At 51.0% G+C, this 27,921-nt stretch overlaps 1 protein-coding gene across 2 annotated transcripts; it reads left to right on the top strand.

The window, feature by feature from the left end:
- The first annotated feature begins 12,581 nt into the window (after positions 1 to 12,581).
- Positions 12,582 to 27,482, top strand: NT5M (5',3'-nucleotidase, mitochondrial). Of its 2 annotated transcripts, XM_037910972.2 has the most exons (5): positions 12,661 to 13,573; positions 17,075 to 17,175; positions 17,948 to 18,008; positions 19,899 to 20,013; positions 21,067 to 27,482. In XM_037910972.2, exons 1-5 carry the CDS (start codon positions 13,292 to 13,294, stop codon positions 21,222 to 21,224), a joined length of 717 nt encoding a protein of 238 aa, XP_037766900.1. In that variant the 5' UTR covers positions 12,661 to 13,291; the 3' UTR covers positions 21,225 to 27,482. The 2 variants fall into 2 exon arrangements, with proteins under 2 accessions (XP_043379833.1, XP_037766900.1); XM_043523898.1 differs by lacking the exon at positions 19,899 to 20,013 and having other exon boundaries at positions 12,582 to 13,573.
- Positions 27,483 to 27,921: the final 439 nt, after the last annotated feature.

Genomic DNA, 27,921 nt, shown 5'->3' with positions numbered 1-27,921 from the left:
CAGCGCCTGGCTTTGCCCCACCCAGTGAGGAGCTGCCAAGATCTTAACAACCGGGTCCGGCTTAAGGGCTGTGCCCCAGCGTGGCTTGTTTGTACCAACAGGGTTACCGTACGTCCCTGTTTTCCCCGGGGGAACTTTAAAATTCTAAAATTCCTCCCAGACGGCGATTTAAGAACCAAAACCCCTGACCTGCCCGGGACAATAGGGGTGTGTGTTGACCCTGCCGAAAGTTCTTTTTTAAAGAGATGGCCCTGAACTAGAAACGAGCTCCGTTTCACAGGTGTGGGTCGCCGCCATGCCCTGGGGGTGTGCTAGGGGGACCAGATGTCCCGATTTTATAGGGACAGTCCCGATTTTGGGGTCTTTTTCTTATATAGGCTCCTATTACCCCCCACCCCCTGTCCTGATTTTTCACACTTGCTGTCTGGTCACCCTAGGGTGTGCACATGTGTGGGTCCCAGCTGCTTCCTGCCCCCCTCATTGAAGCAGGTGTGCAGGGTTACTGCCCTGGGAACTGCAGGGCACCAGTGGACGTGGGGCCAGCTGCAGACAGGGGCGTGGGGCAGGGCTAGCTGCAGGCAGGGGGTGCAGGGCTGGCTGTGGGCAGGGGGTGCGGAGCTGGCTGGAGACAGGAGGGTGCAGGGTTGGCTGGAGGCAAGGGGGTGTGGGACTGGCTGGAGGCAGGGCAGGGGCTGACTGGAGGTAGGGGCTGGCTGGAGGCAAGGGGGTGTGGGGCTGGCTGGAGGCAGGGCAGGGGCTGACTGGAGGTAGGGGCTGGCTGGAGGCAAGGGGGTGTGGGGCTGGCTGGAGGCAGGGCAGGGGCTGGCTGGCTTCGGGCAGGGCTGCCGGGGGGTGCGGCAGGGGTTGGCTGGAGACGGGGGGTGTGGGGCTGGCTAGCTTCGGGCAGGGGGATGCGGCAGGGGCTGGCTGCGGGCAGGGGGTGTCTGGAGACAGGGGTGTCTGGAGGCAGGGCAGGGGTTTGTGGCAGCGGCTGGCTGTGGGCAGGGCAGGGGGTGCCTGCAGCAGGGGCTGGCTGCGGGCAGGGGGCATGGGGGTGGCTGGAGGTAGGGGCTGGCTGCGGGCAGGGCAGGGGGTGCGGCAGGGGCTGGCTGCAGGCAGGGGGTGCGGGGGTGGCTGCAGGCAGGGGCTGGCTGCGGGCAGGGCAGGGGTACGGGGCTGGCTGCAGGCAGGGGGTGCAGGGGTGGCTGGAGGCAGGGCAGGGGGTGTGGCAGGGGCTGGCTGTGGGCAGGGGATGCAGGGGTGGCTGGAGACAGGGGCTGGCTGCAGGCAGGGGGTGCGTGCGGCAGGGGCTGGCTGGAAACGGGCTGGCTGCAGACAGGGAGTGTGGGGATGGCTGGAGGCAGGGGCTGGCTGCGGGCAGGGCAGGGGGTGCGGCAGGGGCTGGCTGCAGGCAGGGGGTGCGGGGGTGGCTGGAGGCAGGGCAGGGGGTGTGGCAGGGGCTGGCTGTGGGCAGGGGATGCAGGGGTGGCTGGAGACAGGGGCTGGCTGCAGGCAGGGGGTGCGTGCGGCAGGGGCTGGCTAGAAACGGGCTGGCTGCAGACAGGGAGTGTGGGGATGGCTGGAGGCAGGGGCTGGCTGCGGGCAGGGCAGGGGGTGCGGCAGGGGCTGGCTGCAGGCAGGGGGTGTGGGGGTGGCTGGAGGCAGGGCAGGGGGTGTGGCAGGGGCTGGCTGTGGGCAGGGGATGCAGGGGTGGCTGGAGACAGGGGCTGGCTGCAGGCAGGGGGTGCGTGCGGCAGGGGCTGGCTGGAAACGGGCTGGCTGCAGACAGGGAGTGCAGAGGTGGCTGGAGGCAGGGGCTGGCTGTGGGCAGGGCAGGGGGTGGGCAGGGGCTGGCTGCAGGCAGGGGGTGCGGGGGTGGCAGGGGGTGGGCAGGGGCTGGCTGCAGGCAGGGGGTGCGGGGGTGGCTGCAGGCAGGGGCTGGCTGCGGGCAGGGCAGGGGTACGGGGCTGGCTGCAGGCAGGAGGTGCAGGGGTGGCTGGAGGCAGGGCAGGGGGTGCAGGAGTGGCTGGAGGCAGGGGCTGCCTGCGGGCAGGGTGGTGGGTGCTCACGGGGAGAGCGGCTCAGAGCAGCCCGAGCAGCAGCACGCAGCCCAGGCCCAGCAGAGCAGCCGGGGACCCACCAGGCAGCAGCGGGAGCCCCAGGGCCAGGGGTCGGGGGAGCAGCAGCAGCACCGGGGTTCGTGCCCACGGCCAGGCGGCAGTCCACATGGCTTCTGCAGCGCAGCGTCCCCGGCGGCCAGAGGAGAAATTACATCACTTCTCGGCCAGAGCCCATCAAAGCCTCAGCGCCCCCTGCAGGGAAGCAGGTTATCAACCGGATCTAAAACTGCTTCAAAATTTAACAACCGGTTCGTGCGAACCGGTGCGAACCAGCTCCAGCTCACCACTGGGCCCTCACCCCTGCATCACTTCAGCATCACCCCCTCCTGGCCTGCAGTCATGCCATCGTCCGCCCATTGTCACACCGTCACCGGCATCACCCCAGCATCACCCCCTCCCTGCCTGCAGTCATGCCATCGTCCGCCCCTTCATCACACGGTCACCAGCATCACCCGGTCCCATCCCCTCCACAGTCATGCTGTCATCCCCCCATCATCACACCATGACTGGTATCACACCAGCATCACCCCCTCCCCACCTGCAGTCATACCATCATCCACCCCGTCATCACACCATCACTGGCATCACACACCAACATCACCCCGTCGCCCCCACCCCTGAAGTCATGCTATCATCCCCCCATCATCACTCCCTACCCCCTGCAGTCATGCCGTCGTCCCACATCATCAAACCATCACCGGTATCACACCAGCATCACCCCCTCCCTCCCACAGTCATGCTATCATCCCCCTCATCATCATGCCGTCTCTGGTATCACACCCTACATCACTCCCTCCCCACCTGCAGTCATGCCATCATACCCCCCATCATCACACTGTCACTGGTGTCACACCAACATCACCTAGCAGTACTCAGAACCAGAATGACATCACACTGACCTCACATTGATGTTACACATGGCTCATCCCATCCTCACACTGTCCTCAAAATGGCATCACCTCACATCGACCCCCATTTTCTGGTATCAGTTTGAAAGAATCAGCTCATTACATTATGCCCTAGACATTTGAATAAAGAGATTGTTGAATACATTACAAAACACTTAAGGGTACAATTTTAGTGTCTGAAAAGGGCTTTCTGCTGTTTGAAGTGATTTTTTTAATGGCAGTTGATCAATTACGCTTTGTGATAACAGAAGGAATATCTATTTATCTCTCAAAGCATAGCACACCTATAAACTCAGCTATCTGTGTTGCTTGACTGCAATATGGTCATACTGTGCAGATACCTGAATGTTGATTGTAATATACCTCTATCATCCCTTTTGTTATAGATGAATTCAATTTGCTTTTCAAACTATATAGACACAGAAATCACTTCACACACAGAAACCACAGCCGGGATACAAAGTGATAGTTATTAAACATTGGCATATACCATTAGGGTATGTCTTCATTGCAGACTTAACTTGAGTCATGTGAATCAGAGTTACTCCTTGGGTTAGCCAAGCTGTACACATGCACAGGAACCAGTATATTACAGTGTGAGGATGTGAAGCACAGTCTCTCGAGCTTTCAAGTGTAGGGAATTTGCTGGATTGTGAATGATGTTTTCTGGCATATAAACAGAAAGGGGATCTTTCTACCCTGATGTCTGAATGGTAGGTGCATCCTGTAATCATTTCATTGGAAATTTCAGCTATGGGCTGAAATACTGACTTTTGAAATAAGCAAGATATACAGGTTGTGAGAGCAGAATATAGCCTTGAAACTATTAAAAATCTTCTCACCCAACACTCCAGTTTTTTCCAGCATTGCCTAGTGATTAGAACAGGAGCTTGGGAGTCAGGAGTTCTGTCCCTTTCTGTGCTACTGACTTACTCTATGACTTTGGGCAAGTCACTTAATCTCTGTGCACCTCATTTGCCCTATTTGTAAAATAGGGATAATAATACTCTCCTTTGAAAAGTATTTTAGGATCTACAGATGAAATATGCTATGGAAGTGCAAAGTATTATTAATGCCATCAGTAGATATCTCCTCCCCTTTTGCCATCTCCAGCAGTGGCCTAATAGATGAGACTCACACTCCCACCTTTAACAACTTCAGCCTTCTAAGTGTTTTCTCCCTGTATTGATCTTTGATAATGTGCTACTGATGCACACACCTTTTATGGTATATTGTTTGCATGTTTGTGAGCACTTCCCCCTAACACATCAACCTCCTTTCTGTGTAGACCAGCTCAAAGTATCCATCTTCTGCTTCTGTACATCTCTCTGCTAGCTATAAAAAAAGAAAATCTCTTCAGAACTCATTGTATAAGAATTCTCTTTGGGAGACAAAGTGAAGATGTAATGCTTTTTACCATCACTAACTAGTATTTCTTCGCCCTGTACCTAAATATCTTCTTGTAAACATTTACATAACCTAACAATAAGAGTTTACATATCTATACATCATTGCATCCCAAAGGATCTTAGAATGCAACAAATTATTACAAGTATTTAAAATATAAGAAAGTGAGGCTCATATAATATATTCCACACAGCATGTTGGATCTTACCTAGATAACAACCCACTGAAAAAAAATCTCTTCACACAGAGAGAGAGAGAGTGCTCTCTTGTAGAGACTTTCTTGCTGTTAATCTAAAGTAAAAGCCATTCACTTATTTGAGACTGTATTTGACTTATTGAGAGACGGTATGTCAGTCCCCAATGTGGTGCGTAAATATGGCTGCAAAAAATTGAGCATCCGTGCCATCAAGGGGATCGTATTCAGAAATTAAATCATTCAAGTGTTTCGCAGCTTGGAACACTTCAGCAAAATTTATGAAGATTCCAACTTGCTGGCTCTTCCTGTTCATCGTCATCATCTTCCTCTTCTGTAGGCGATTTTATCAGTTCTTCTAACTCTTTGTTAGCCAATGTTTCTCTACGGCTCTCAGTTAATTCTTCAATTTCTTCCTCAAGGATGTCAATGAAGCCATCACCACCCACTTGCCTGGCCACCTGAACAATGCGTTTCACTTCTTTGTCAATGGTCGGGAAACCCTTGAAATCATTCACACATTCTTTCCATAGGTTTCGCCAAGATGCATTGACTGTTTCAGGCTTGATTGCATCCATTTCCTGTTTAATATAGGTGATGCAATCTGCAATGTTGAAGGACTTCCAACACTCCATCACATTAAGATTGGGATCAGCATCCATAGCGCTACATATCCATGAGAACGTAAGCCTCGTGTACGTGGCCTTGAAACAGCGAATCACGCCTTGGTCGAGAGGTTGGAGGATGGAGGTGGTATTGGGGGGGGAGAAAGACGATTTCAACGTTGTTATGCACAAACCGGAGTGCCGCAGGGTGGCCAGGAGCATCGCCTACAATCAGCAACACTTTAAAATCAAGTCCTTTCTCTTCGAAGTACCACTTGACCTCCAGAATGAAACACTTGTGGAACCAATCCAGAAATAATGCTGCTCTCACCCAAGCCTTTTTATTTGATTGCCAGAACACAGGCAGGAGATTTTTGTTCTTGCCTTTTAGGGCACGGGGATTTGCAGTCCTGTAGACCAAGCCCGGCTTTATTAAATGCCCAGCCGCATTGCCACAAAACAACACAGTCACACGGTCCCTAGCTGCTTTGAAGCCAGGGGCTTGTCTTTCTGATTTCAAAGTGTAAGTGCGGTTGGGTATTTTTTTCCGGAAGAGCACAGTCTCGTCAGCATTAAAAACTTGTTCGGGAAGATAGCCCTTTTCTTCTATGATTTTCTTTAATTGTTCGGGGTAGGCTTTTGCTGCCTCTTCATTGGCAGATGCAGCTACACCAGTAGTCTGCACGTTTTTGAGGTTGAAGCGGTTCCTAAAACTGTTAAGCCAACCTTGGCTGGCTTTGAATTCCTTCTCATCAGAAGGCTGTCCCTCTTTGGCGGGAGGTTTGAACAGCGCATAGAGGCTAAGAGCCTTTTCTTGCAACGTGTTGCCATCGATAGGCACATGATTACAGTTCATGTCTTCCAGCCATAATTTTAATGCCTTTTCAGTCTTCACTAAAGTCTTATCATGCACCTGGCTTGTCACCTTAGCAGTTATTGGAGCACTTGATGCCACGGCTTGACGAATTTCTCTCTCTCGAATCTTGAAGGCACGGATGCTGGATTCGTTGCGGCCATATTTACATGACACGTTGGAGACCGACATACTGTCTCTCAATAAGTCCAACACAGCCAGTTTTTCCTCCAGCTTTGGAACAGATCGCTGTTTCTTCAGTTGAGCACCAGATGAAGTAGTTGGTTTGTGTTTAGGGGCCATGTTGTATGAAAAATACATACAGTATCTTTAAACACTGGAATTACACTAAGCGCGGCGAGATGCTCACACTTTGAGAGTCACGCAGGAACTGAGACCGACTGAGGGAACAGCAGATTCACATCTCCCATCTCACGCTCACTCCGGGGCATAAGCTCATTGAGTGGAATGGTGGGCGGAATCACCCGTGCTATTTACAGGTGTCTTGTTATTTTTCTTCTTTTTGCAAAGCACATATAGTTGAATTCGCGTAAGTTAAATACGTGTATGATGCGACTCACCTGTATACCCATGTCTGTTGTTGGTGAATGTGTCGAACCCTCTCTACCGTTTGTTATTGTCGCAGATTGTCATGGAGTCCCCAGGCGATGCTCTGGAACTGCTCCCTACGAAGCCAGTTAGGACTCTGGGGAAGTCTCCTTTCTGTGAGCAGATTGCCTTCAGGACACATAGCTCACACAGCTTCCACCTTCCTGGGTCTGACCTCGAAGCATTCAGCATCCTCTGCCCCTCCGTGCACTTCCCACAGCAAGTCCGCCCAGGCGGGGTCTTGGGGAAGCCAGAGGGTCCTGCACCCCAACTCCGCAGTCAGACGGGACTCTCAGCCAGCCAGTAAAACAGAAGGCTTATTAGACAACAGGAACTTGGTCTACAACAGAGCTTGTAGGTGCAGAGAACAGGACCCCTCAGCTGGGTCCATTTTGGGGGGCAGTGAGCCAGACAACCCCGTCTGCACTTCACTCCATGTCCCCAGCCAGCCCCAAACTGAAATTCTCTCCAGCGGCCCCTCCTCTGGGCTTTGTCCCTTTCTGGGCCAGGAGGTCACCTGATTCCTTTGTTCTCCAACCCTTTAGCTCTCACCTTGCAGGGGGGAAGGGCCAGGCCATCAGTTGCCAGGAAACAGAGTGTTGGCCATTCTCTGTGTCCAGACCCCTGCACACACCTGCCCTCTAGGGCTCTGCAATGATCTTACACCCTTATCCCACCACCTAGATACTTAAGAACTGCATAGGGGAAACTGAGGCACCCCCACAATATTCAGAGGAAACATTAAGAACAGTCCCGCTTCGTCACACAGATTATTCCAATAAGTGAGACCATGTGAAGAGTGATATAGTTCTCTTTTGTCAGTGTTAGAAATGGCAACTGCAGCTGTTAGCAGTTCATCCCTCATGCTTTTTTAGAATATATTTTTGTGTGGGTTTAGCGCTGGCAAAAGGTGTTAGCTCAACAGTCCTGGAGACTGAAGTTTTCTGTCCACAGGAGAGATCAGTTGTGCAAGCCTTTCCCCCGCAAGTACACTGCCCACCAACAACGTGCCTCATCCCTGACTGCATGAACCACTTCTAGAGATAAAAAGGTCATTGAATCACTTTGCCCTTTCAATACTTGGCCTTCCTGCTGAGACTGATAATAAGAGTGCCAGCTGTGGTTTTAATTATCTAGACACTTGTCCTCTAAGAACTAGAATGAGAGTCACCAATGATCCGTTGGAAATATCTTTTGGTCGCTGCTGACCTGATCTAGTTTCAAACGGGGGATTTAGACCTGAAAAACCCTAGGGCTCCTTACTACCCAGTCTCTCATGGATCCTTCATGCTGACTGAAAGAGGTTCCTGGACTAGAAGCTTTTCTAAAAGCTGACATCCTTAGGCCAGAACTGAAAAATTGATGTAAAAAAATCGCAAACTTTGTCAGGCTGAGATTTTTGCAAACAACTTCTCTACAGTTATTGCAATAGCCCAGAGCAATGGAAACTATGCGGTTTAAGCCTCTGTCCCTCCATCCGATTTATGGTAGTGTTCACAATAGCCACAAAGTGGGCATTCCCATCCCCTTCAAACTGTATGACTATCTGTTTAGTCCATACACCCAAGTGTACCCTACACATATCGATTTATATTTAACACATATTAGAAGGACAAAAAAGCTTTATTTTTGTAGTTAATGACCGCCCCCCTAAGTCATGTGGTGAGTGGGACAAAAGTTGTAAACACATAATAATAATGTGATGTATTTATTACTTTTGATTAGTTATTGTAAGAGGGAACAAAATTAAAGGATAGATTTGCAGTGGAGAGTAGGCCCTGCACAAAGAAGCTCAGGACAGTTAGGTGTTGATGTTACACTCCCAGGCCAGGAACACTTTTAAGTTTTATTGGAGTAAATAAAACTGGAGTATTATTAAACTTAGTATCAAAACAAACAAACACAGCTTGCACGAGGCCCATTGCTGCTCAGTTCTTCCAGAGCATACACAGCTTTTCTTCTTCAACCCCCTCAGCAGACCTTCAATCCTTAAAGGGACAGGACACAGGTAAATTTAACCCTGACATTCCCTTTTGAGTGCTACTCTCCCCCTTCATACCTGTAATGTTAGCCCAACATTCCTATTTACAAAATATAACATACAGCCCATTCATTTAACTTATTAGCAGTAGTCCATGAATTCCACAGGCTCATCATTGTATGCAGTGTTGAGGCAGGGTGACCAGACAGCAATTGTGAAAAACCGGGACGGGGTCGGGGGTAATAGGTGCTATATAAGAAAAAGACCCCAAAATCGGGACTGTCCCTATAAAATTGGGACATCTGGTCACTCTAGCAGTGTTGATATAGCCATGTTGGTCCCAGGATATTAGAGAGATAAGGTAGGTGGGTAATATCTTTTACTGGGCCAACTTCTGTTGGTGAGAGAGAGAAGCTTTTGAGCTTTCACACAGAAGAAGAGCTTTGTGTAAGCTCATCTCTCTCACCAACAGAAGTTGGTCCCATAAAAGATACTAGCTCACCTGCCTTGTCTCTCTAAGCTCATAATTGACATTCTCAACTGAGTGTTAGGTCTCTCCTCCTTCATAAATTCAGGTGCTTATGGTAGAAACTTCTGCATCTCTCTTCAGTTTATTCCACATTAAGTAGAAAGTTTCTGCAGCAAATGCAGGCCTGCTGTCCAACAGAACAGCCAGTTCTAAACATATTAAATTACCAAAGATGTTCCTATCTTATGGAAATAACAGTTCCTATATGATCAATGGGATAACCATGTGACTCCAAGACACTGGGCATGTGACAAGCTATTTAGAAAAGCATCTACTAAATTAACATAATAACAAACTATCCAGAACTATAAAACACTTAATTTAGAACAATAGCCATACCAAGAGTCACTATTACAAATATTGCATCAGCCTTGGGTAGAATGCTGGATAAGGTATAGGAGTACGCACTTGGAATGGCATATGACAAACACAAGGACACCCCAGAGCGCATTCCCCAATCCAGTAGTTGGTTTTAGACATTGCTAAGTCATATGTCAATGTTCGTGGGGCTCTTCTCTCTTTAGCTGGACAACCTCACGTGTCAGTGGATTGTTCTGGCGATCTGTCCTCTCGTGCCCTACTTGTTTCAGGTTCCATGGTTATGGTTTGGGATTCACATCTGTCAGTGGCTGGTGTAAATGTCACATCACTCTCATCAGCAGTTTTCGCATTGACAGGGTGAGCAACAGGCTCATTTCCCCAGCATGGATAAAACGCTTCTGCCCCTGCAGTGGATTCATTTTCATTCTCACTATCAGAATCACTGGAGTCCAAATTCATGTCCTTATTTTGATCTCTTACTGCATTAGTTTGCCTTATTCTCTGTATCTTCGGCTGTGGTGGCTTCGATGGTGGTGTTATGTCCACAGGTAAGAAGCCCACAGGGAAGTAAAAGATTACAGTGAAGAACTCTAATACCTTCTTTTCCATCTTCCACATTTACTTCATAGATTAGACTAGCCCCTTTCCTTTCAAGAACGACATGAATTGTATCTTCCCAGCAGGATTTTAATTTCCCCTCTTTCTGAAAGATTCCTGACAAGTACTCTGTCAGCTGGCAAGATGGCAGTGCCATGCCTTTTCTGATGATCATGATTCTTTCCATGAGCAGCAGATTGTTTAGAACATTCTGATGCCAGTTCATAAGATTCTTTCATCTGTTGTTTCCATGTCTCTACATAATCTTTCTAGTCCCCAGGTGCAGATTCAGAGTTTATAGGTAGGCCAAATGTGATGTAAATGAGCAAACAAGGTGATAATCCACACAATTAATAGAATGCTAAGACCCCTGTAGCCTCACTTCTGGCAAAGTGATAGGCATACATCACCTTATTAAGGGAATCCTTTCACTTTGACTTTTTTTCTGTGGCAGGGTTCTCAATGTGGCCAGCACAGTTTGGTTCAGCCTTTCTACTTGCCCACTACCCTGTGGGTGGTATGGGGTTGTGTGAGGTGTTTCAATATTACAGTAGTTCTATAACCTTCTGAATAAATTATTTTCAAACTCTGCCTCTAGGTCGTGCTGATGCCTTTTAAAACTAAGTCACTGAAGATCTTGTCTGCCACAGTCCTTCCTGGGCTTGTTAGCGGTGGCAGGGTAGGCTTGAACAAACCTCATGACGTGATCCACAATGACTAAGATGTAGTCTTATCCTCCTTTGCGTCTCTCTGGATGCAAGAGGCCTCTCAATACAAGCTCAAATCATTCTGTTTTAGCTGTGTTAGTTGGTGGAACTCTGGAAGGCTGGTGAAGTGTCCGTTTGCTCTTTTGCTGTAGCAATAAGCTGTAAAATCTTATCTTTTAATGCAAGCAATGTAGACAATCCCTGATCTTCCAACTCTTCCCACCCATTTAAGTGGCTTCTTATATATTCGGTTAAAGCAAAATGGCTTTTTGCTACAGTTTCACTGTGACTTGTCTCAGAAATGCCCAGAGAGTCATAGATTTCTTTTAAATGCTCATCCTTTAGCTGGTATGAAAGTCCTCCTATCTCCACCTCTAGGTCCCCTAAGTCAATGGTTTTCAACCTTTTTTCATTTGCAGATCCTTAAACAATTTAAAATGGAAGTGCAGACCCCTTGGAAATCTTAAGACATAGTCTGCAGACCGAAGCCCCAGTGGTCCATGGACCAATGGTTGAAAACCACAGTTCTATGGTAACAAAAATCTTTCTCGGAGCCCTTAGACATAGTCTGGGGACCCCAGTGATCTGCAGATCACAGGCTGAAAACCACTGCTCCTAGTCTCTCCCCACCATAGTGCTCGCAAACAATTATATTTCCCGTGGCAGCTTTTCCTGGAACAGTGGACAGCAGCTTCTAGGTAGGTTCGTCTGTCAGGGAGGTCAGCTCATTGCAATTCAGCCTCTTCTGCTTGTGCTCACCAAATATTACAATCCCAGACTAGGGGCAGTTTTAAAATTGGAGTTTTATTAAACAGTATTAAATGCACAAGCCTCATTGCAGCTCAGTCCTTCCAGAGCACACAGAGCTTGCTGCAACAAGAGCCGTCCCCTTTGATCCCCTCAGCTCAGCAGACCTTCAAGCCTTAAAGGGACAGGGCACAGGTAAATCTAACCCTGCCATTCCCTTTTGAGTGCTGCATTGGGTGTGCCCCCATGCAAGGGAGGAGATGAGACCGATCCGGAGGTGTGAGCAATTTGGTACCTGTAATTAGACCAAGAAACATGGTATAGAAAATGCTGAAGAAAAAGGTTTGAGCCTGAATATCAACCTGGATCCAAACATCCCCAGACTTTGGGAAAGCAGGTTGGGATCACATTTTGCACCTCGGGGTTTTCTTTAGAGTCTCCCATCTAAACACTAAGCGCCAGCCCTCTTTACGTTGTTGGGTCTGATAAGATGCCAGCCCCAGGTGTCACTAGGGATTGCTAAAGATAGCTATAAGGCGCTGAACTTTAAGGCTCTATTTCCAAAAATCACTGTCTGAGTTACCGAGAGACCATGAAAACAACAAGGAGTCCGGTGGCACCTTAAAGACTAACAGATTTATCTGGGCATAAGCCCCACGAAAGCTTATGCCCAAATAAATCTGTTAGTCTTTAAAGTGCCACCGGACTCCTTGTTGTTTTTGTGGATACAGACTTAACAGGGCTACCCCCTGATGAGAGACCACTGAACACACAACACATGCATGTGCCCAAGCAAAACAGGGCCTTGCCCTGCGGGGGGGGGGCAGGCAGGAAGGGGTGAGTTAGTTGAGGGCAAGGCGAGGGAGCAGGAGGCAGGCTGGAGAACAAGGCAGCTTGGTGGCAGGGCCAGCCTGGAGGCACTCTCCCCACAGGACCCCCGAGGGGCCGTGCCCTGGGTGGCAGGTCTCCGCTGAGCCCAGAGGGGGGCGCAGAAGGGGCTCTGCACTGGGGGTGGGGGGCTCTGTTCTGGGTGGGCGCGGAGCGAGCCGAGAGATGGGATGGGGACCGCGGGGGGGTTGCTCCAGGAGCTGCCTTAAAGCCGCCACGATCCCCTAGCGCCGAGTCCCGGCTCCCCCTGGGCTGGTGCCGCTTTAAGGCGGCGCCTGCGGCCGCCGGTCCCTGGGAAGAGGAACTGGGGCTACCACTGCCGGGTTGGGCTGCAGGCTGCCGCAGGGCCGCGGGCAGGAGCCGGGCTCGCCTAGGCGCGCTGCCCCGGCCCTCCTCCGGCGCCGCTTGCTGCTTCGGGACGGGGCTGGGCAGCCAGCGGCTCTTTGCAGGGCGCGCTGCCTCGCCCCCGCCCGCAGCGGGCCAGATGCGCCCGGCGCCGCGCTCCCTCGCCCCGGCCCTGCCCCGCGCAGCGGGCCAGATGTGCCCGGCGCTGCGGGGGCCGGGGCAGCCCGGCCCCTCCTCTTAGCGGCCGCTTGCGGGCAGCTGCCGCGGACGGAGAGGGCGGAATTTCTTCCGCGCCAGGATCCCCAGCCCGCCGCCGCCGCTCGAGCCCTGGGCCGGAGTCGGCTCCCCTCGGTAGCGTTGCAGCGGCGGGAGATGGAGCCTCGCGGCCGGCCTGGGGTGGGGGTGGTTGGGCCCCAGGGCCAGCGATGCCAGTCATGATAGCCCCTTGATCCGCTCCCCCCACCCCATCCCCAGCTCAGCCATGGCTGCGCTGAGCCGCTTTCTGCACCCGCACACCCGGCACGGCGCCCCCTTCGCAGCGCTGGGGCTGGGCAGGGCTCCCCTCTCTGGAGCCAGGTCGTGCAGCGCCAGGGGCAGGCACCTGCGCGTCTTGGTGGACATGGATGGGGTGCTGGCGGACTTTGAAGGAGGATTCTTAAAGAAGTTCAGGGCCAGGTACCCAGAGAAGCCGTACATTGCCCTGGAGGATCGCAGGGGCTTCTGGGTGTCGGAGCAGTATGGCCAGCTGAGACCTGAGCTGAGCGTGAGTTAATGGATTTCTCCCCCACACCCCCGTTATATTTTTATTCTTCATTATTTGTCTGACACACAGACTGTAAACTCTCGTGGGCAGGGGTTGTTGTCTTTATTTGTCTGTGCATCATCTAGCATAGGCCCTGATCCTTGGTCGGGGCTCCTCCATGCTACAATTAGAATTAATAATACTTAAAATCGTTATTATTATTAATAATAATGTATATATTGGGGTTTCAGTGTTGATTTTTTTTCCTCCTGAAATTAAGGGGATTTTAATGCAGATTCTTGCGGCAGGCTGTCTTTCTATTTTGATCAGAGGGAATGAAGCATCTGGCAGGGCCAGAGTCAGGATACTGGACTAGATGGACCTTTGGTCTGACCCAGTGTTGCCGTTCTTATGTTCTTATGATAGTGTGATTTCTTCTGAGATTTCAGCAATGGTTGTCCACTGCCATGTGTTCCCAAGACCTTGGGCTTTAGGGGTGTTCATGGTGTTGGGTTATCTCATTGTATCCATCACATTAACAGACATCACTCCTGTTAAAACCTGCAAACTCTTGGGGTGAAATCCTGGGCATCATTGGTAAAACTTCAGTGGGGCCATGATTTCCTCCTGGGTTTCAGACGGTGCCCAGTTGATATTGGAGAAAGGGAGTCAGGCTGTTTCTGTATGGTATTTTGGCAACAGCATTCGGGATGCTGTGCTCCATTTGGGGCCACATCAACAGAAGGATATTGACAAATTGGAGGGAGCTCAGAGAAGAGCAACCAAAGTGATCAGAGAGCTGTGAGGGGATCAGCTTTGGAGGGAAGAGTAAAAGAGCTAAATGCCCATAGCCTGATAGCCTACAGAGATTGGAAGGGTGTTAATTCCTGGGGGAAGGGGTGATTCTATACAGTTCCAGGGGATAAATAAGATCAAATAAGAAAAGGAAAATGTTGGGTGAAGATCAGGAAAATCTTAGCAGTGAGCTCTATTAAACCAGGGAAAAGTCTTCCCAGGGAAGTGGTAGAATCTCGAGGCCTTGGACTTTCAAACCTAGATCAATCAGAGGACTGAGCACAAGAACAATCCTGACCTGGCATGAGATGATCTGGCAGGTGTTTTTCCTCACTAAAGGCTCAGCTCTTCTCCCATTGAACGTAGTGGCAAACCTCCTGTTGACTCTGGGAGCAGAGCCAGCCCCTGCATCCCCAGTACAGCAAAGCACTTAAGCACATGCAGAAGGTTAAGCACGTGTGTAAGTGCTTTGCTGAACTGGTGCCGGATGTCAGCTGTAGAACGATGATTTATAGCTTTTATACCCCACTGGTATAATGCACTGTAGTTTGAGTTGCAGTGAACATTATTTTAACTTAATAACCTGTTACAGTAACTGCTCTTTTCACATGGACGGGGGGATTCTCGGCAGGCTGCATTGCAGCCCTAGGAGTTGCCTTCACTTTTTATTTTTTTAACATGCACTAAGGTGTGTAAGAAGGATTGTTTCCAAACCACTGGTGCTACTTGAGTCTTCTGCTGCCCTTCAGCTCCCCTGGGGCAGCAGAGTGATGGGATTTCTGGTTTGCTCCCTCCCGCCCTTTTAAGTGGGTGTGTTCTGCCCTCCCACATTCCGCACCGACATATCTGACAGGTGGCTGGACTTTGCTTTGGTGCTCTCCAGCACTGAGCAATTAATGCTTAGGGCAGATTGTGGCCCAGCTGTGCAAGGGAGTATAGGGGATTTAAGGCTCCTCCGTACTCCCGTGCACGACACTAGAGACCTAGATCGCAGGTAGCAGTGCTGGAAGCTGGATCATTACATCCACCATGCAAGAAGGTGGCAGTGGACAGGGTGGTGAGGGGGCAAACGCTTGGCTCTGCCACCACCCAATGCACAGGCTAGCGTAGCTAGATGTAGGCCTGACACATGGTACTTCTCCCTGAGAGCAAAGGGGAATCTGGAAGGCAAAATGTGGCTCCCAGATTCACACCTTGCCTTCTGATCTGCTCGAGGGGAAGTGGAACAGCCTGCTGCCCAGTGCTTGGGGTTCATGACAAAGCCACAATCGAGCCCTTAAGCTGAACTCAACCTTCTCTTGCTCCTGTCATGTTAAGACAATTGCTTATGGGTGAGACCTCCAGAATGTCCCATTTCTCCCCTCCAGGCAAAACAATTCTGCGACTATAGATTCATGGTCATCAGTGAGGATGAAACCAGGGGTGTGGCTGACGCGCACTGCAGTATTCTCTGTTTCCCATGGCCCACAGGTTAGGGCAAGTAGAGTATGAGAGCAGCTCTACCTTACACAGAGAACCAGGAAGCCCCTGGACAACCCCAAAATACTCCAGAGCACAAAAGTGGCTTAATAACTTAATAAAAGTGGCTTTTGTGTGTCATCACAAATCCTTAATCGCACTGCTGCTTTCAGAATATTTCAAGGCTGCTTCCAGATTGCTCCAGCTGGGTTGCAACACAGTTCCTCCGGCTGGGGCTGAGCGTGCTGCCATTGCCCAAGGATCTCAGTGCTCAAGCTGGGCTCTTTATGCGCAGGCCATCACTATGTTATTTTTAATCAGGGGAAATAGAATTTTTCTTTAATTTAGGCCTGGCTTGCATGTTTCTAGCCCCTTGCCTGGATCAGTAGCTCTGGAGCAGATGTGATTCTGTGATCTTCAATCAGTATGGTGCAAATCTCTTCCTCTGAATAGTTGATCAAATCCAAATCAAATGCTTCCGAAAGAAGCAACCCCACAGCAAAGACAAGCTAGATGTGCAGAAACACACTCCTTCCACCTTTTTGTTTTTGAGCATGAGACCACAAAAGACTGCTTTCCTTAGCAATCTACACGTCATTAGCAATTTAAGGCAGTGCAATGATTTACAGGTGCACCGAGTACACCCTGCTTTCTAGATCCAGCTACGCGGTGTAAATTACAGACAGCTCCCGGTCTCTGGTCTCCCTTGTCCCAGGATTCTGCTCCATACACTTTGCCTTCCTCAGGCCTCCCTTTTTTCCGTGGCAGCGTTATAACGAAGTGCTCAAGCCCTTGTCCTCAGGGACTCTGGCGCATGCTGAATTTGCCTTGCTCAGGAACTCACTTGACTGGTATTTTTTAGAGGGACCCTTGAGGTTAGAGGGGCAGCATTCCTTCCACAGCACCTTGCCCCCATTGGGGCATTTTGGTTACTACCTTAGATTCTTTCATGGAGACCAAATGTTCCCACAGCACCCAATGCTGAACAACACTGCGTTACAGCAGATTTGGGAAGCTAATCTGCTTCAGATGGACCTGGGTCATGAGATTCAGATCCAGGGTTTGGGAGAATTCAAGTTTTGGTTCAGGACCCTCTCTCACAGGACCCTCTCTCACACCTGCTGTCGGACCCAGCCAGCTTCTTGAACGCCTACCATCTTCTTTCCAGGTGAAGGGCCGTCAGAGGGGGGAAAATGCACATGGCAACCCAGGGCAGGGAGGAGAGGAGCGGGATGGACTGTACAGTAACTGGGTTGTTTGCCCTTGCAGGAGAAAGCAATCAGCATATGGGAGTCAAAGAATTTCTTCATTGAGCTGGATCCAATCCCAGGGGCTGTGGAAGCCGTGAAGCAAATGGCTAAGTTGGAAAAGTGAGTACACGTTCACAGCTGTGGATGGGAGGGGGTCTAAGTGCCACAGGGCGTTTGTGCTCTAGCCTTCCGCCGCTGGAGATCGGGTGGTTCAAATTCCAATGGGTGAAAATTAGTGTGATCCTAGTGTCTGTTGTAAAGCCCTCACGTAGTTAGGTGCAGTTGTTGATCCGATTTAGAGCCGCCTCTGCTGTTCCAGTTGGGGGACTTCTTTTAGGTGGGAATTGAGCTGCATTGGCAGAGCTCTGGAGAGAGCACTTTTTGTTCGTAATAACACGCGTGTGCACACGCGCGCACACACTGTAAAAACATAGATTGGTCAAAGCACTTGGCAAGACAGTCTGTCCTGCTTTGCTCCGTGTCAGCGAGCATAAACATCATATGAATGGAGATTTCCAGTTCTAATATCTAGGCCTCCCTGGGACCTGTCTACAGGTTTTGCCTACTCCTAAAGTAGGAGCCATAGTTTCAGCAGAGATTTTGCTAAGCAAGCTATAGCACCTGAGCCCTCCTGGCGTCTGCCTCCCCCTAGTGCCGTCTCTCGGATGTGTGCCTGGGGGGTTAGTTACCTCAGTGCCCACTCACCAGAAATGCTTTCTCGTGTAACCCTGTTCAGTACATGGCGGCGAGTTCCAGTCAGGGCTTGGTGTCCCTGTAGCAGCGACCAGGCTATTTAGGGGTACGTCTTGGATCCTAGGGTGCTTTTAGAGCTGGAAAGGGAATTAAATCGGTGCGGTTCCCCACTCTCGCTCTCTCTCTCTTTTCCCGGCAGCACTGATGTGTTCATCTGCACAAGCCCGATCAAGAAGTACCGCTACTGTGCTTATGAGAAGGTAAGCAGTGAGTGAGCCGTGTGGAACGGAGAGGGGGTGGGTGGGCTAGCTCTGGGACTGGGCCCCAAAGCACAAGTGTCACCCAGGGAATGTAAAATCTCTTGCTGGCCAGTGTGTTTCTCCAGCCTCACCCCCAATCGCTGGAGAGCTCTTCCGTAGCATTTGGTCCATCACACTGCAAGGTCAGCGCCTGTGTCTTGTGCTTCCCAAATGATCCCAAAGCACTCTAAAGGCTATGTATACCAGAACCACTTCATTCGCCTCTAGGATGCAGCCACCTCTGAGATGGAATATGGCAGCTGTCTGACAGAGCACAGTGACGCTTTGTAACAGTTTGGGACAGGAAGTGACGTATATGCTCTCCAATTCAAACTGAAGGGGAAATTTAGATAGGCAGAAAGCTATTACCCAAGGACAGGTTGGCAGGGCTAATCCTTGGTATCTTCAGTAACCACATGTGAGAGTAGGGATAGCCTTGTGGCAAATGCCCAGGTCTGGGGAACCAGGATGCCTGTGTTCTAGTCCTGCCTCTGCCCCTGACTTGCTATGCTGCCTTAAGGAAGTCAGCTGACCTCAGTTTGCCCATCTGCAAAATGGGAGTGGGTTCTTGCCTACCTCACAGAAGGCATTGGGGCCTTAACTAATTACTGTCTGTGAAGTATGCTGAACTCCTTGGGTGGAAAGTGCTATGGCAGGCAGACACTATGATTATAAGCATGTGGGACCTTGGTTTTTACATTTCATCACAATCCCGGAAACGATCGGTGATTAAAACATGAGACACTTCTCAGGTGTTAGTAAGTGGAGAGTGAGCTGAACAAACAGGAGATGCACAGCTGGGACCATGTTGGGTGCAAATTGGAGGGAAATCAGTGTCCTTTCTGGGCCATTAATACTGTTACCCCTTTTGGCCCCAGAGGTTAGCTATAGTTAGGAACCCTGCAGGCTGTTTCTATCAGGAGGAGACGTTGATGGAGTCAGGTATATTTGATGCAATACTGTTTGTTTATAAGAACATACAAAGTCCTGTTCCCCTGAACACAGTAGGAATCAAACAGCAGGAGACAGTATCTTTGCTCTCAGCTCCAAGCCCCTTTCGATAGCCAGGAACTTGGCTCAAAAGCTCTCCGCTTAGCTTTTTCTCAGGGCCACGCAGCCAATGCCTCTGTAGCTGTGTCTGGTGCTTCTTTGCTGCCTTCTTTCTCTGCTTCGCTGGTTCTTCTCCCTCCCACACAGGCACACACCTCCATGGTCCACCAAGTAATACCCAGCGAAAAACCCTCCACTCACCTAGCTCAGCTCCCTGAGCAGCCTCACATGTAATGACGAGTGCCTTTGATTTGGTTCTATTGTTTCTTACATTCATCCCAAACCCAGGGTGGCTGGTACCCTCAGCAGTTTCACTGAGGTTTGTCCCAAATCCGAACAATGTACTTGGCAGGGTGTCCTCCCACCCCTGCCCCCAGAGCCTCCTGTCGTTCCTTACCTTTGTCTTTCGCTAGCAAACCAATGTCAAGTGCCCTGCGCCTGTGGCTGGTATTTGATGCTGCCTTTCATCTGAAAAAAGAAAAGGAGGACTTGTGGCACCTTAGAGACTAACCAATTTATTTGAGCATAAGTTTTCGTGAGCTACAGCTCACTTCATCGGATGCATACTGTGGAAATATTTCCACAGTATGCATCCGATGAAGTGAGCTGTAGCTCACGAAAACTCATGCTCAAATAAATTGGTTAGTCTCTAAGGTGCCACAAGTCCTCCTTTTCTTTTTGCAAATAGAGACTAACACGGCTGTTACTCTGAAACCTTTCATCTGAGCGGGTGACCATGCTGCTGCTGAAGCCAGCCTGCCCTACCTGCCACACTAACTGCGCCACCCTCTTGCTTTCCAGTACGCCTGGGTGGAGAAGCATTTTGGCCAAGAATTTCTGGAGCAGATCGTCCTAACGCGAGATAAAACTGTGATCTCTGGTGATCTGCTTATAGACGATAGATCAGATATTACAGGTACGGGAGATTGGACGCGGTAAAGGTAACTGTATGATACTCCTGGGGCAGGTAGACTGGGGTTGTTCCCCTGCCCATGTGTTTTGTTTACTTCTTTATGGACCTTTTTGGCCATTGCTGAATGCCTTATGCATGTCGGGCTCAGGTACACCTGCTGTGCTCCCAGCTACGTTGGCTGTAATGTTTTTTCGGGCTGTTGTTATTGAGCAAGAGCTGCCAAAACTCCTTGCACTGCTGATGCCTGCCAGAGATTGGATCGGCATTTTCTTAGAGCCCAGGGGCGTTTGGTTCTGGGTCAGCCCAGGGTGGAGAGAGGGTCTAGCAGGGAAATCCGGATTCAGAGCTGAGCCTCCCCAAGGTGTGGATGGGCAAGTCTAGTGAGTGGGACAGTGGGCTGAGACTCAAGAGACCTGGGTTCTGTTCTTGGTTCAACCACAGGCTCCCTATGGGAACTTGGGCAAGTCACTTAGGGGTTGTCTACAGGGTGCATTAGTCTGCACCTGCAAGGTGTCAATTCTAGTGTCCACTAGCTTCTCGTGCACTAACTGGCCCATGTGGACCCTGCTGGTGCGCACTAACAGTTCCCTAGTGTACGTTGATGTGGTCCCGTTTCAAACAGTACAGCCTTACTGTGCACTAGGAAACTGTTAGTGCGCACCAGCTGGGTCCCCCCCAGGCCAGTTAGTGTGTGACACGCTACTGCGCCCTAGAATTGACACCCCACTGGTGCAGACTAATTTACTGTGCAGAGAAGTCCCTAATCTTCCCTGTGCCTCCATTGCCCTGACCATTACATGGGGATCGCACTTCCCTACCTCCCCGAGAGTTGTGAGGATGAAGTCCGTTAGCGACTGCGAGTTGTGCGGACACCACAGCAAGGAGGACCAGGGCCGTACCGAGCTAGATGGGGTGCGTTTGGACATGGGCCCATCTCTGATGAGATCCCAGGTGGCTGGAAGTACAACACCAACACACGGACCCAGAGCCTCCTGTAGGGTCGTGGTGGTGCTCGAAGGCCCCTCCCTGAGCCGCTTTGCTCTCCCTGTCTTTCAGGAGCCGAGCCGAACCCCAGCTGGGAGCACGTTCTCTTCACAGCTTGTCACAATAAGCACCTGCAGCTGCAGCCCCCCAGCAGGAGGCTCCACTCGTGGGCTGAGAACTGGAGGGCGATCCTGGACAGCAAGCGGCCACTGCACAGCTGGGCCATTTAAAGCGACAGGCCCCTGAGGCTGCCCCCTTAGCTGAATGGAGCCTCGGTGCGCTCTGTGGTGTCCAGCTCTGGGCTGAAACCCACAGACAGACAACCTTGCTGGGCAGAGTAAGGAGAGGGGCCCTGGTGGGGAGCGATCGCAGCAGCACCAACCCCAGAGAACAGGGCCAAAGGGAGATCGTGTTCATTAAGCTAGAGGCTACTGGGCCATGTGTGACTGGGCCGCCGTGAAGCAACAGAAGGATTCTGGGCCCATGCCACTACAGGAAGCCCTGTCTACCGTGTGTCCTCTTTGCACCCAGCTCTATATAACTCAGTGGCACCTTAGTACTGGCGTCTGGTGACACCAAATGTAGTGTCTCCGATGGACTCACCTCTCAGCTCGTTACCCAGCGTCCCCTGGACCTGCTTTGTGGTGCGGATTAACTTTTGAATACCCGCCCCCCCATCTACATTGAGTTGGAGCACTGGATCAGCAGTTTGCCCTAGAGGACTGTTTGCCCTAGGGTTTGCCCTAGAGGACTGTCAACATCCTTCCTCCTCCACCCATCCTGACACAGAGGAGTGGTGTTCCCTTCCCTCAGTCCCCAGCCTGGCTCTTCTTCATTCTTTGGCTCACCTGCTGTCACCACTCCAAGGGGAGCATCTTCGTGCAGCAGCGTTCGCTTTTCCTCACAGCTGTGACTGTGCCTGCCGGGACTGCCTTGCAGGAGCGCATGGGGGAGCATTGTGAAACAAGGTGCTGGGGGGCACGATCCCCTCCAGCCAAGAGTGCACATCGGTCACAAATAGAGGCCAAGGGAAAGGTCTCCTCAGAGGGCCACCGCACAGAATCTCCGACTCTCCTGCCTGTCCCAAGGGGTAAGGAGGACTCTGCAAAAATGCAACACACAAGATTGACAGTGGCAGCGACCAGAGAGCAGCCACGGCCTCAAAGGGGAAGGGTCAACATTCAGAGTGGGCAGCCTGTACGCTGGCTCAGCTGTGCTGCATGTGACATGAGACAGCAAGATCTAGGCCATGGCTAAGTACCCATGTGATCAGGCTGCAAGAAGACTGGCCCAGCATCAATATGCCGAGGATGGCGTTCCCCCCCGCCGCCGCCCCCATGGCTCTGCCAGTAGTGTCCGGGTGAGGGGAGTGTAGACAGGGCCAGCTTTAGGATTCTGGGGGGTTCCCCCTGAAACTTTCCTTTAAACTCAACCTCAAAGTAGCCTCCTCCCAAGCTGGTGTAATATGGTTCTGTCACGACCCATCTTCCTTGAACATTGACAGAGCAACACAACAATGCCTGAAATTCAGGGGATGTAATTATCCTGCAACCTGGGCTGGTGAAAATCAGGGACACGTTACTGATTGGAGGACAGGGGCAACCCCACTTCGATCATCAGGGACCTGCATCAGCTCGGTGATGCCGAGGGGCTCAAACCGATTTTGGATGTAACCCGGCAGCACCGTCTTTAGAAAGGGCTCGGATGGCGGCTGTGTGTTGGCGGGGGTCACTGTAGGGGGAGATGAGCGTTCGCAACTCCTCCCTAGGGCTTCCTCATTCCAGACGAGTGAGGCAACAGCTCTGGCCCAATATTTACTTCCCCCAGAGATCATAGGTACTGGAACAAGCCGCACCCACTGGCTTGAAGTGGTTTCCATTGTACACAAGGTTTACAGTTTAGTTCAATGGCTCTCAGCACCCCCACTATAAAAATGGTTCCAGCGCCCCTGCAATAGATTGGGGAGCCCCTAACTAGCTTGAAGTTATCCATGGGCTATCACTTCCCCTCCCCCCACAGTGGTTTTGGAGGCTCTTCTCCCCTACTCAAGACTTTATTCCTGGGATGGTTGGGGTTCTCTGTCTCAGCTGTTAACTCTCGAGTGCAGCCCCTTGAGTTGAGATGGTCAGTGTCACGCGACTGGCATGCCTCTCACAGCTGTGCCGCACATCAAAGACCATTGTTCAACCCAAGCACCAACAAGTGGCTCTGCCATCCCATTAATCCTTTCTCCATAGGCTGGCTATTAGGAATGGGCAAGCTAATGGGGCTGAGAAGAGAGAGGTGGATGAAGTAGGCATGATCTAGCCCGAGAGGTGCGGTTAACAGCCTGAGCACATGATGGGGAGCCAGGAACTCATGGGTTTTCGTCCTGGCTCTTCCAATGATCCAAGTTACAGGCAAATCACTTTGCCTCCCTGTGCCCCGACTTGTATAATGGATATGTCAGTACCTCTCGGGGTGAGGAGGGGCTGGAACAACAGCCAGCCTCTAAATCTTTGAGGTGTGTAGGCTATTTCCTACATACATTGGGAAGAAAGGGTGAGTGGAGGAGCGAAGCTAAAAGACATTGCGGTAGCCACAGTTCATCACCAGGTGCCCGAGTGTGCTCTTCGGCACTGAAATAATTGACCAGCAGCACAGTTTGGAGGGCCCAGTGACCGTACACATTGATAAAGCCAGAGCCTGGGTGGGCCTCAGCATTGGAGATCCACCACAGAATGGACAGAACCTGCCATCGCAGTTGGAAGAACAAAAAGCTCAAGGCTGCGCTCGTTGGTATCTCTCCTCCCTCCATCAGACATCCAGAAAGCAGAGGGCCCTGCCAACACCACAGACCTTTACTACAGGCCTGCTGTCCTTCAGAGAGGGGCTTCGTTAAGTGGTGCAGAACGTTCTCCTCGGAAGCCCCTTCCCTCTGCCAGGCTCATCCCGCTCTGCGTCCGGAGCGTAGATTACCACTCCTGAGACCCACGGGCATTGCCTCCTGCCAGCAGAATCTGGCCAGCCAGCCTGCGCATTCCACACAATACTCTTGGCATTGAAAAGGAGAACCTCCCCCCACCACCCAAGAATGGGACCTGTGGGTTCCCCTAAACTAAAGGCTCCCAGGCAGGAGGGCAGCCAGGTGTTTGCAACTCTTGGCCCTTTGCCTGCAGCAATCACTCTTCCCTGCAATCAATCTTCGCACATTTGGATTCCCAACCTCTCTCCTTAGCAAAGCTGTAAAAAGCAGGTAAAGCCCGAAACCACATGGTGCATGAAAAAGCTGTTTCCCTGATTACTGCCCGGTTGGCGTTAGCTCTTACCAAGATCTGTAGGACCTGGACGTTGCACTGAACAAAGATGGTGCTTCAGGATTTTGCCCTTCCTCAGCTTTTACCACTGGGGCCAAACCCCAAGCTGTCGTGGGGAGCCATAACTGCTGCTTGGGGATTGCGAACGCTCACGTCTCCCGGGGTTTGAGCCCCTGTCTGCAGTGGGCGTTCTGCCTGAGGGAGGGCTGCAGGGTTTGGTCCAGCTTGTGTGTGTTACAGACTGGAAGGGCTGCCTTAAAATTTAAACCACTGTGTACATGCCTGGGGTGATCAAATCGGTATTGTAGCGGCCTGGGGCCCAGCAAGGTTGAGCTGAGAATAGTCTGGTTTTACAGTATTTAACTTCTTGGGATTCAAAGCTTTGCATCCTGAACTGCTGAGAGAGATCTAGACAGCTGTTGCTCAGTCCGAGCAGCCCTTCAGCAGCGACGGGCGGCAGACGGGCGTAGCTGGTGTACCCCACCCTCCGAGGGCATTACATTTTTTTCAGCACTGTGTTTGATTTGTTAATTGTCCCAGTTCTCCCTCCCAGTCCCCTCCACCCCTCTGGGTAATGCTGTTATCTGGAAGGGGTTCCTAGGGGGAGGACAGAGCTTACTCGGGGTTACAGCTGCTGTTCAGCATTATGGCCCTAGCTGCGAGTGTGACTTTGCTTTCTCATTGGTTGGTTATTTTTTCCACTTTTGAGGACATAATGTTAAGAGTGAAATCAGGTTGGTCCTGTTTTACAGCGCCGGCACTTGGAAGAGGAAGATGTTTCCAGGGCTAACAGCCCTGTTGTTCTTCTCTCTCTCACACATAACGCGCACACCCCCATCCACGCCTGGCTATAAGCTGAACTGTTTGGACCATATCCTCAGGTGTGTAAATCAGCATAGCCAGTGATGTTAGAGAAACAAGGCCAATTTACACCAGCTGAGGATCTGGTTTTTAAAATGGTTACATTGTTTTGCTCAACTGAGATGCAGAGAAGCGTTTTTTTAGATTGACCGTGTATAATAGATCCACCCAGGATCCTTGCACTAAATATTCAATTTTGTTGTCATTGCAGTTTATATAAAATAGGGTTTTAATATTCCTGGTAGCATACTAACCGTGATAGAGGAGCGATTTTTACCTCCAGGGCTCAGATTACTCTGGAGAAGGGTCATGTGGCACAAGCAACATGCTACCGACCACTGCTGCTTTCTTTTGCCAACTACGTTCCAGCGCATTCGATGGAATCCCCGTGAACGGAAATAGGGCTGGTAGGAGGCCACTTCCTGTTTTGGCGGAGAGGTACGTATCATACAACAGGGAGGTAGGCAATGCAATCTCCTGGTTACGTTATGGAACTGGTTGTCAGGACTCCTGGGTTGTCTTCCTAGTTCTGTCTGTTTGTCTAGGGTTTGGTACCGGGATATCGGAGCATCATTGCCACAGACTTGCCATGTGACCTTAAGCAAATCACTTACCCATTCTGTGCCTCAGTTTCCTCATCTGTAAAATTTGGATAATCCCACTTACTTCACAGGGATGCTGTGAGGAGGAGCGGGACAACGTCATGTGCTTTGAGAGCCCCAGGCAGAACATGCTCTGTAATTTATCATTAATGATGTGCTTCCTCTCGGATAGGCACAGGAATCAAATTGGGGCAGGATGACCGTTTTGGGGCCCAATCCAAGGATGTTGTGAAAATGCTGATCTTTACAGCAAATGCTTCTCAGTTCCCTGGACATCAACAGAGATGGGTCAGGACCAGACCTGCTGAAATCCAGAGACATTTGTTTGTCCCATTTCTAGTCACCAGTGGTGGGTGGGTGTATAACATATTGTGCGTATCCTATGGGGCGTCTACTGGATACAGCTGCTGTACATGGAGAGACTGAGTGGGCAAAACATCCTCTTTTAGCCTACTGAAATGAGGAAACATGACAGGTGGTGGCCATCTGGGCCAGTCTGGCACATCCCAGGGAGCGATAAGGAGCGAGGCCAGAATGTGGAAGGTTTTAGCTGCCTGAAAAATACAGCATGAGCCTGTTCCCAAGCTGCTGGTGGAGACATATGGAAGGACTTGCCTCAGGGCCTAGCTGCTCTGCGAGGCACCGGAGAGTCTGTTGGACACGATGAGAAATGGGATTTGCTTGTAAAACTAAAGGGTAATAGTGCGGCTCATGGGTGAGTTGGTGGTTGTTCCACTCCCAGGCTGACAGGGCACTGAGCGGTAGCCCTTGTTTTGATTTGACTGAATTGGAGGAAGAGCAAGAGGAGGGGGGAGTTCTCCTTCAGGGTGTCTTGGTCAATGGACCCCATCTTGGCAGTTATTAAACAGTTACTCTCTGAAGGGTGGTGGGTCTCAGTCCCGACGGACAAGTGTCCACATCACGGAAGCCGCGAGCACTGCTGACACTTAACCATTCCCTTGTTAGCAGGCGCCAAGGCTTGAATGTGCCCTGGGGACGGAACTCCCCTCACCCGTCATGGCGGTAGCCAGGATTGAGGTGGCAGCCGTGGAGGAAGGATGCATTAGTGCTGTGGCTAGATATCAGAGCCCAGCCATCACAGCTCTCAGTGCAGCGCTAAATTCACTTTAAAGAGAAAATTAGATTTGAGATAGGGCTTTTTACTCTTCAGGCTCAGCATCCCTAATTAAATAGAACAAGTAATGAGATTAAAACGAGGTTAGTCCATTCCCAGGGGAGCAGAGATAGTGGAATCGAGGGGATGTCACCGAGGGCTGAATGTGCCCATTAACCCGTTTTAGCTTTGAGAAGTATGTTCCTGGGCATTACCAGCCCTTGTTATCACCAGCTAGCTCCAGTGACTGGCTCCAGGCCCCTGGCCTGAGGGCCAGATTCTGCTCTCGCTTACACCAGGGTAAGGAGTATCCCCTGAAGTCAGCAGTACTGCAGGGGTGTAAAATGAGTGGGAAGCCAAGATCAGGCTCCATGGGTTTGATTCTTATCTCCTGTACACTGGTGTCGGTCACTGTAGTAAATGGAGTGGCACTGCAGGAGGTGAGATCAGAATCAGGCCCCACGTGCTTCAAGCCAAAGCCAGCTAGCCTAGCCATGAGGCCCCACTGTAGGGCCCATGGGTGTATGCAGGTGTCTTGCCTTGGTTATGTTGGAGATTTGTCAGTTTCATGTTTTGGGCCTGAGAGAAATGATATAAAAGGGATGTGAAAACAAATGTATGGTGTCTGTGTATGAATGGATGCATAAACCCGGATCTTGTTGTGTATCAACCACCCTACACTATGGGATCTATAGGGGACAGGAGTGCAAAGGGACCTCTAGGATGCCCAAGTCCAGCCCTTCCCAAGGAGCAGGAAAGACTCAACCCTGTCCTTTCCATGGGCCAAATCCTTCTCAGTGCATGGGAGAGATGTGGGGAGAGACATGGAGCAAGAGAGACAAGCCCCTCTTGTCACACATGGACCTGAACCTCTTGGGGCAACTTGAACCCTGGCATAAGCAGGTGCAGCACCCATTGTCCTTTGTGGCAGTTGTGCCTGCTTTTGCTGGAACCCCATCTGCCCCGCAGCTCAGAGGGCTATGCTATCCAATAGGCCCCAACTTCTGCCAGCCACAAGAAACCTGCAGTGCTCATGAGTTTCCCAGGGCCAGAT

Source organism: Chelonia mydas, chromosome 10, assembly GCF_015237465.2.
Source record: "Chelonia mydas isolate rCheMyd1 chromosome 10, rCheMyd1.pri.v2, whole genome shotgun sequence".
Taxonomy (NCBI): domain Eukaryota; kingdom Metazoa; phylum Chordata; order Testudines; family Cheloniidae; genus Chelonia; species Chelonia mydas.
This window is presented reverse-complemented; position numbering and strand designations above follow the sequence as displayed.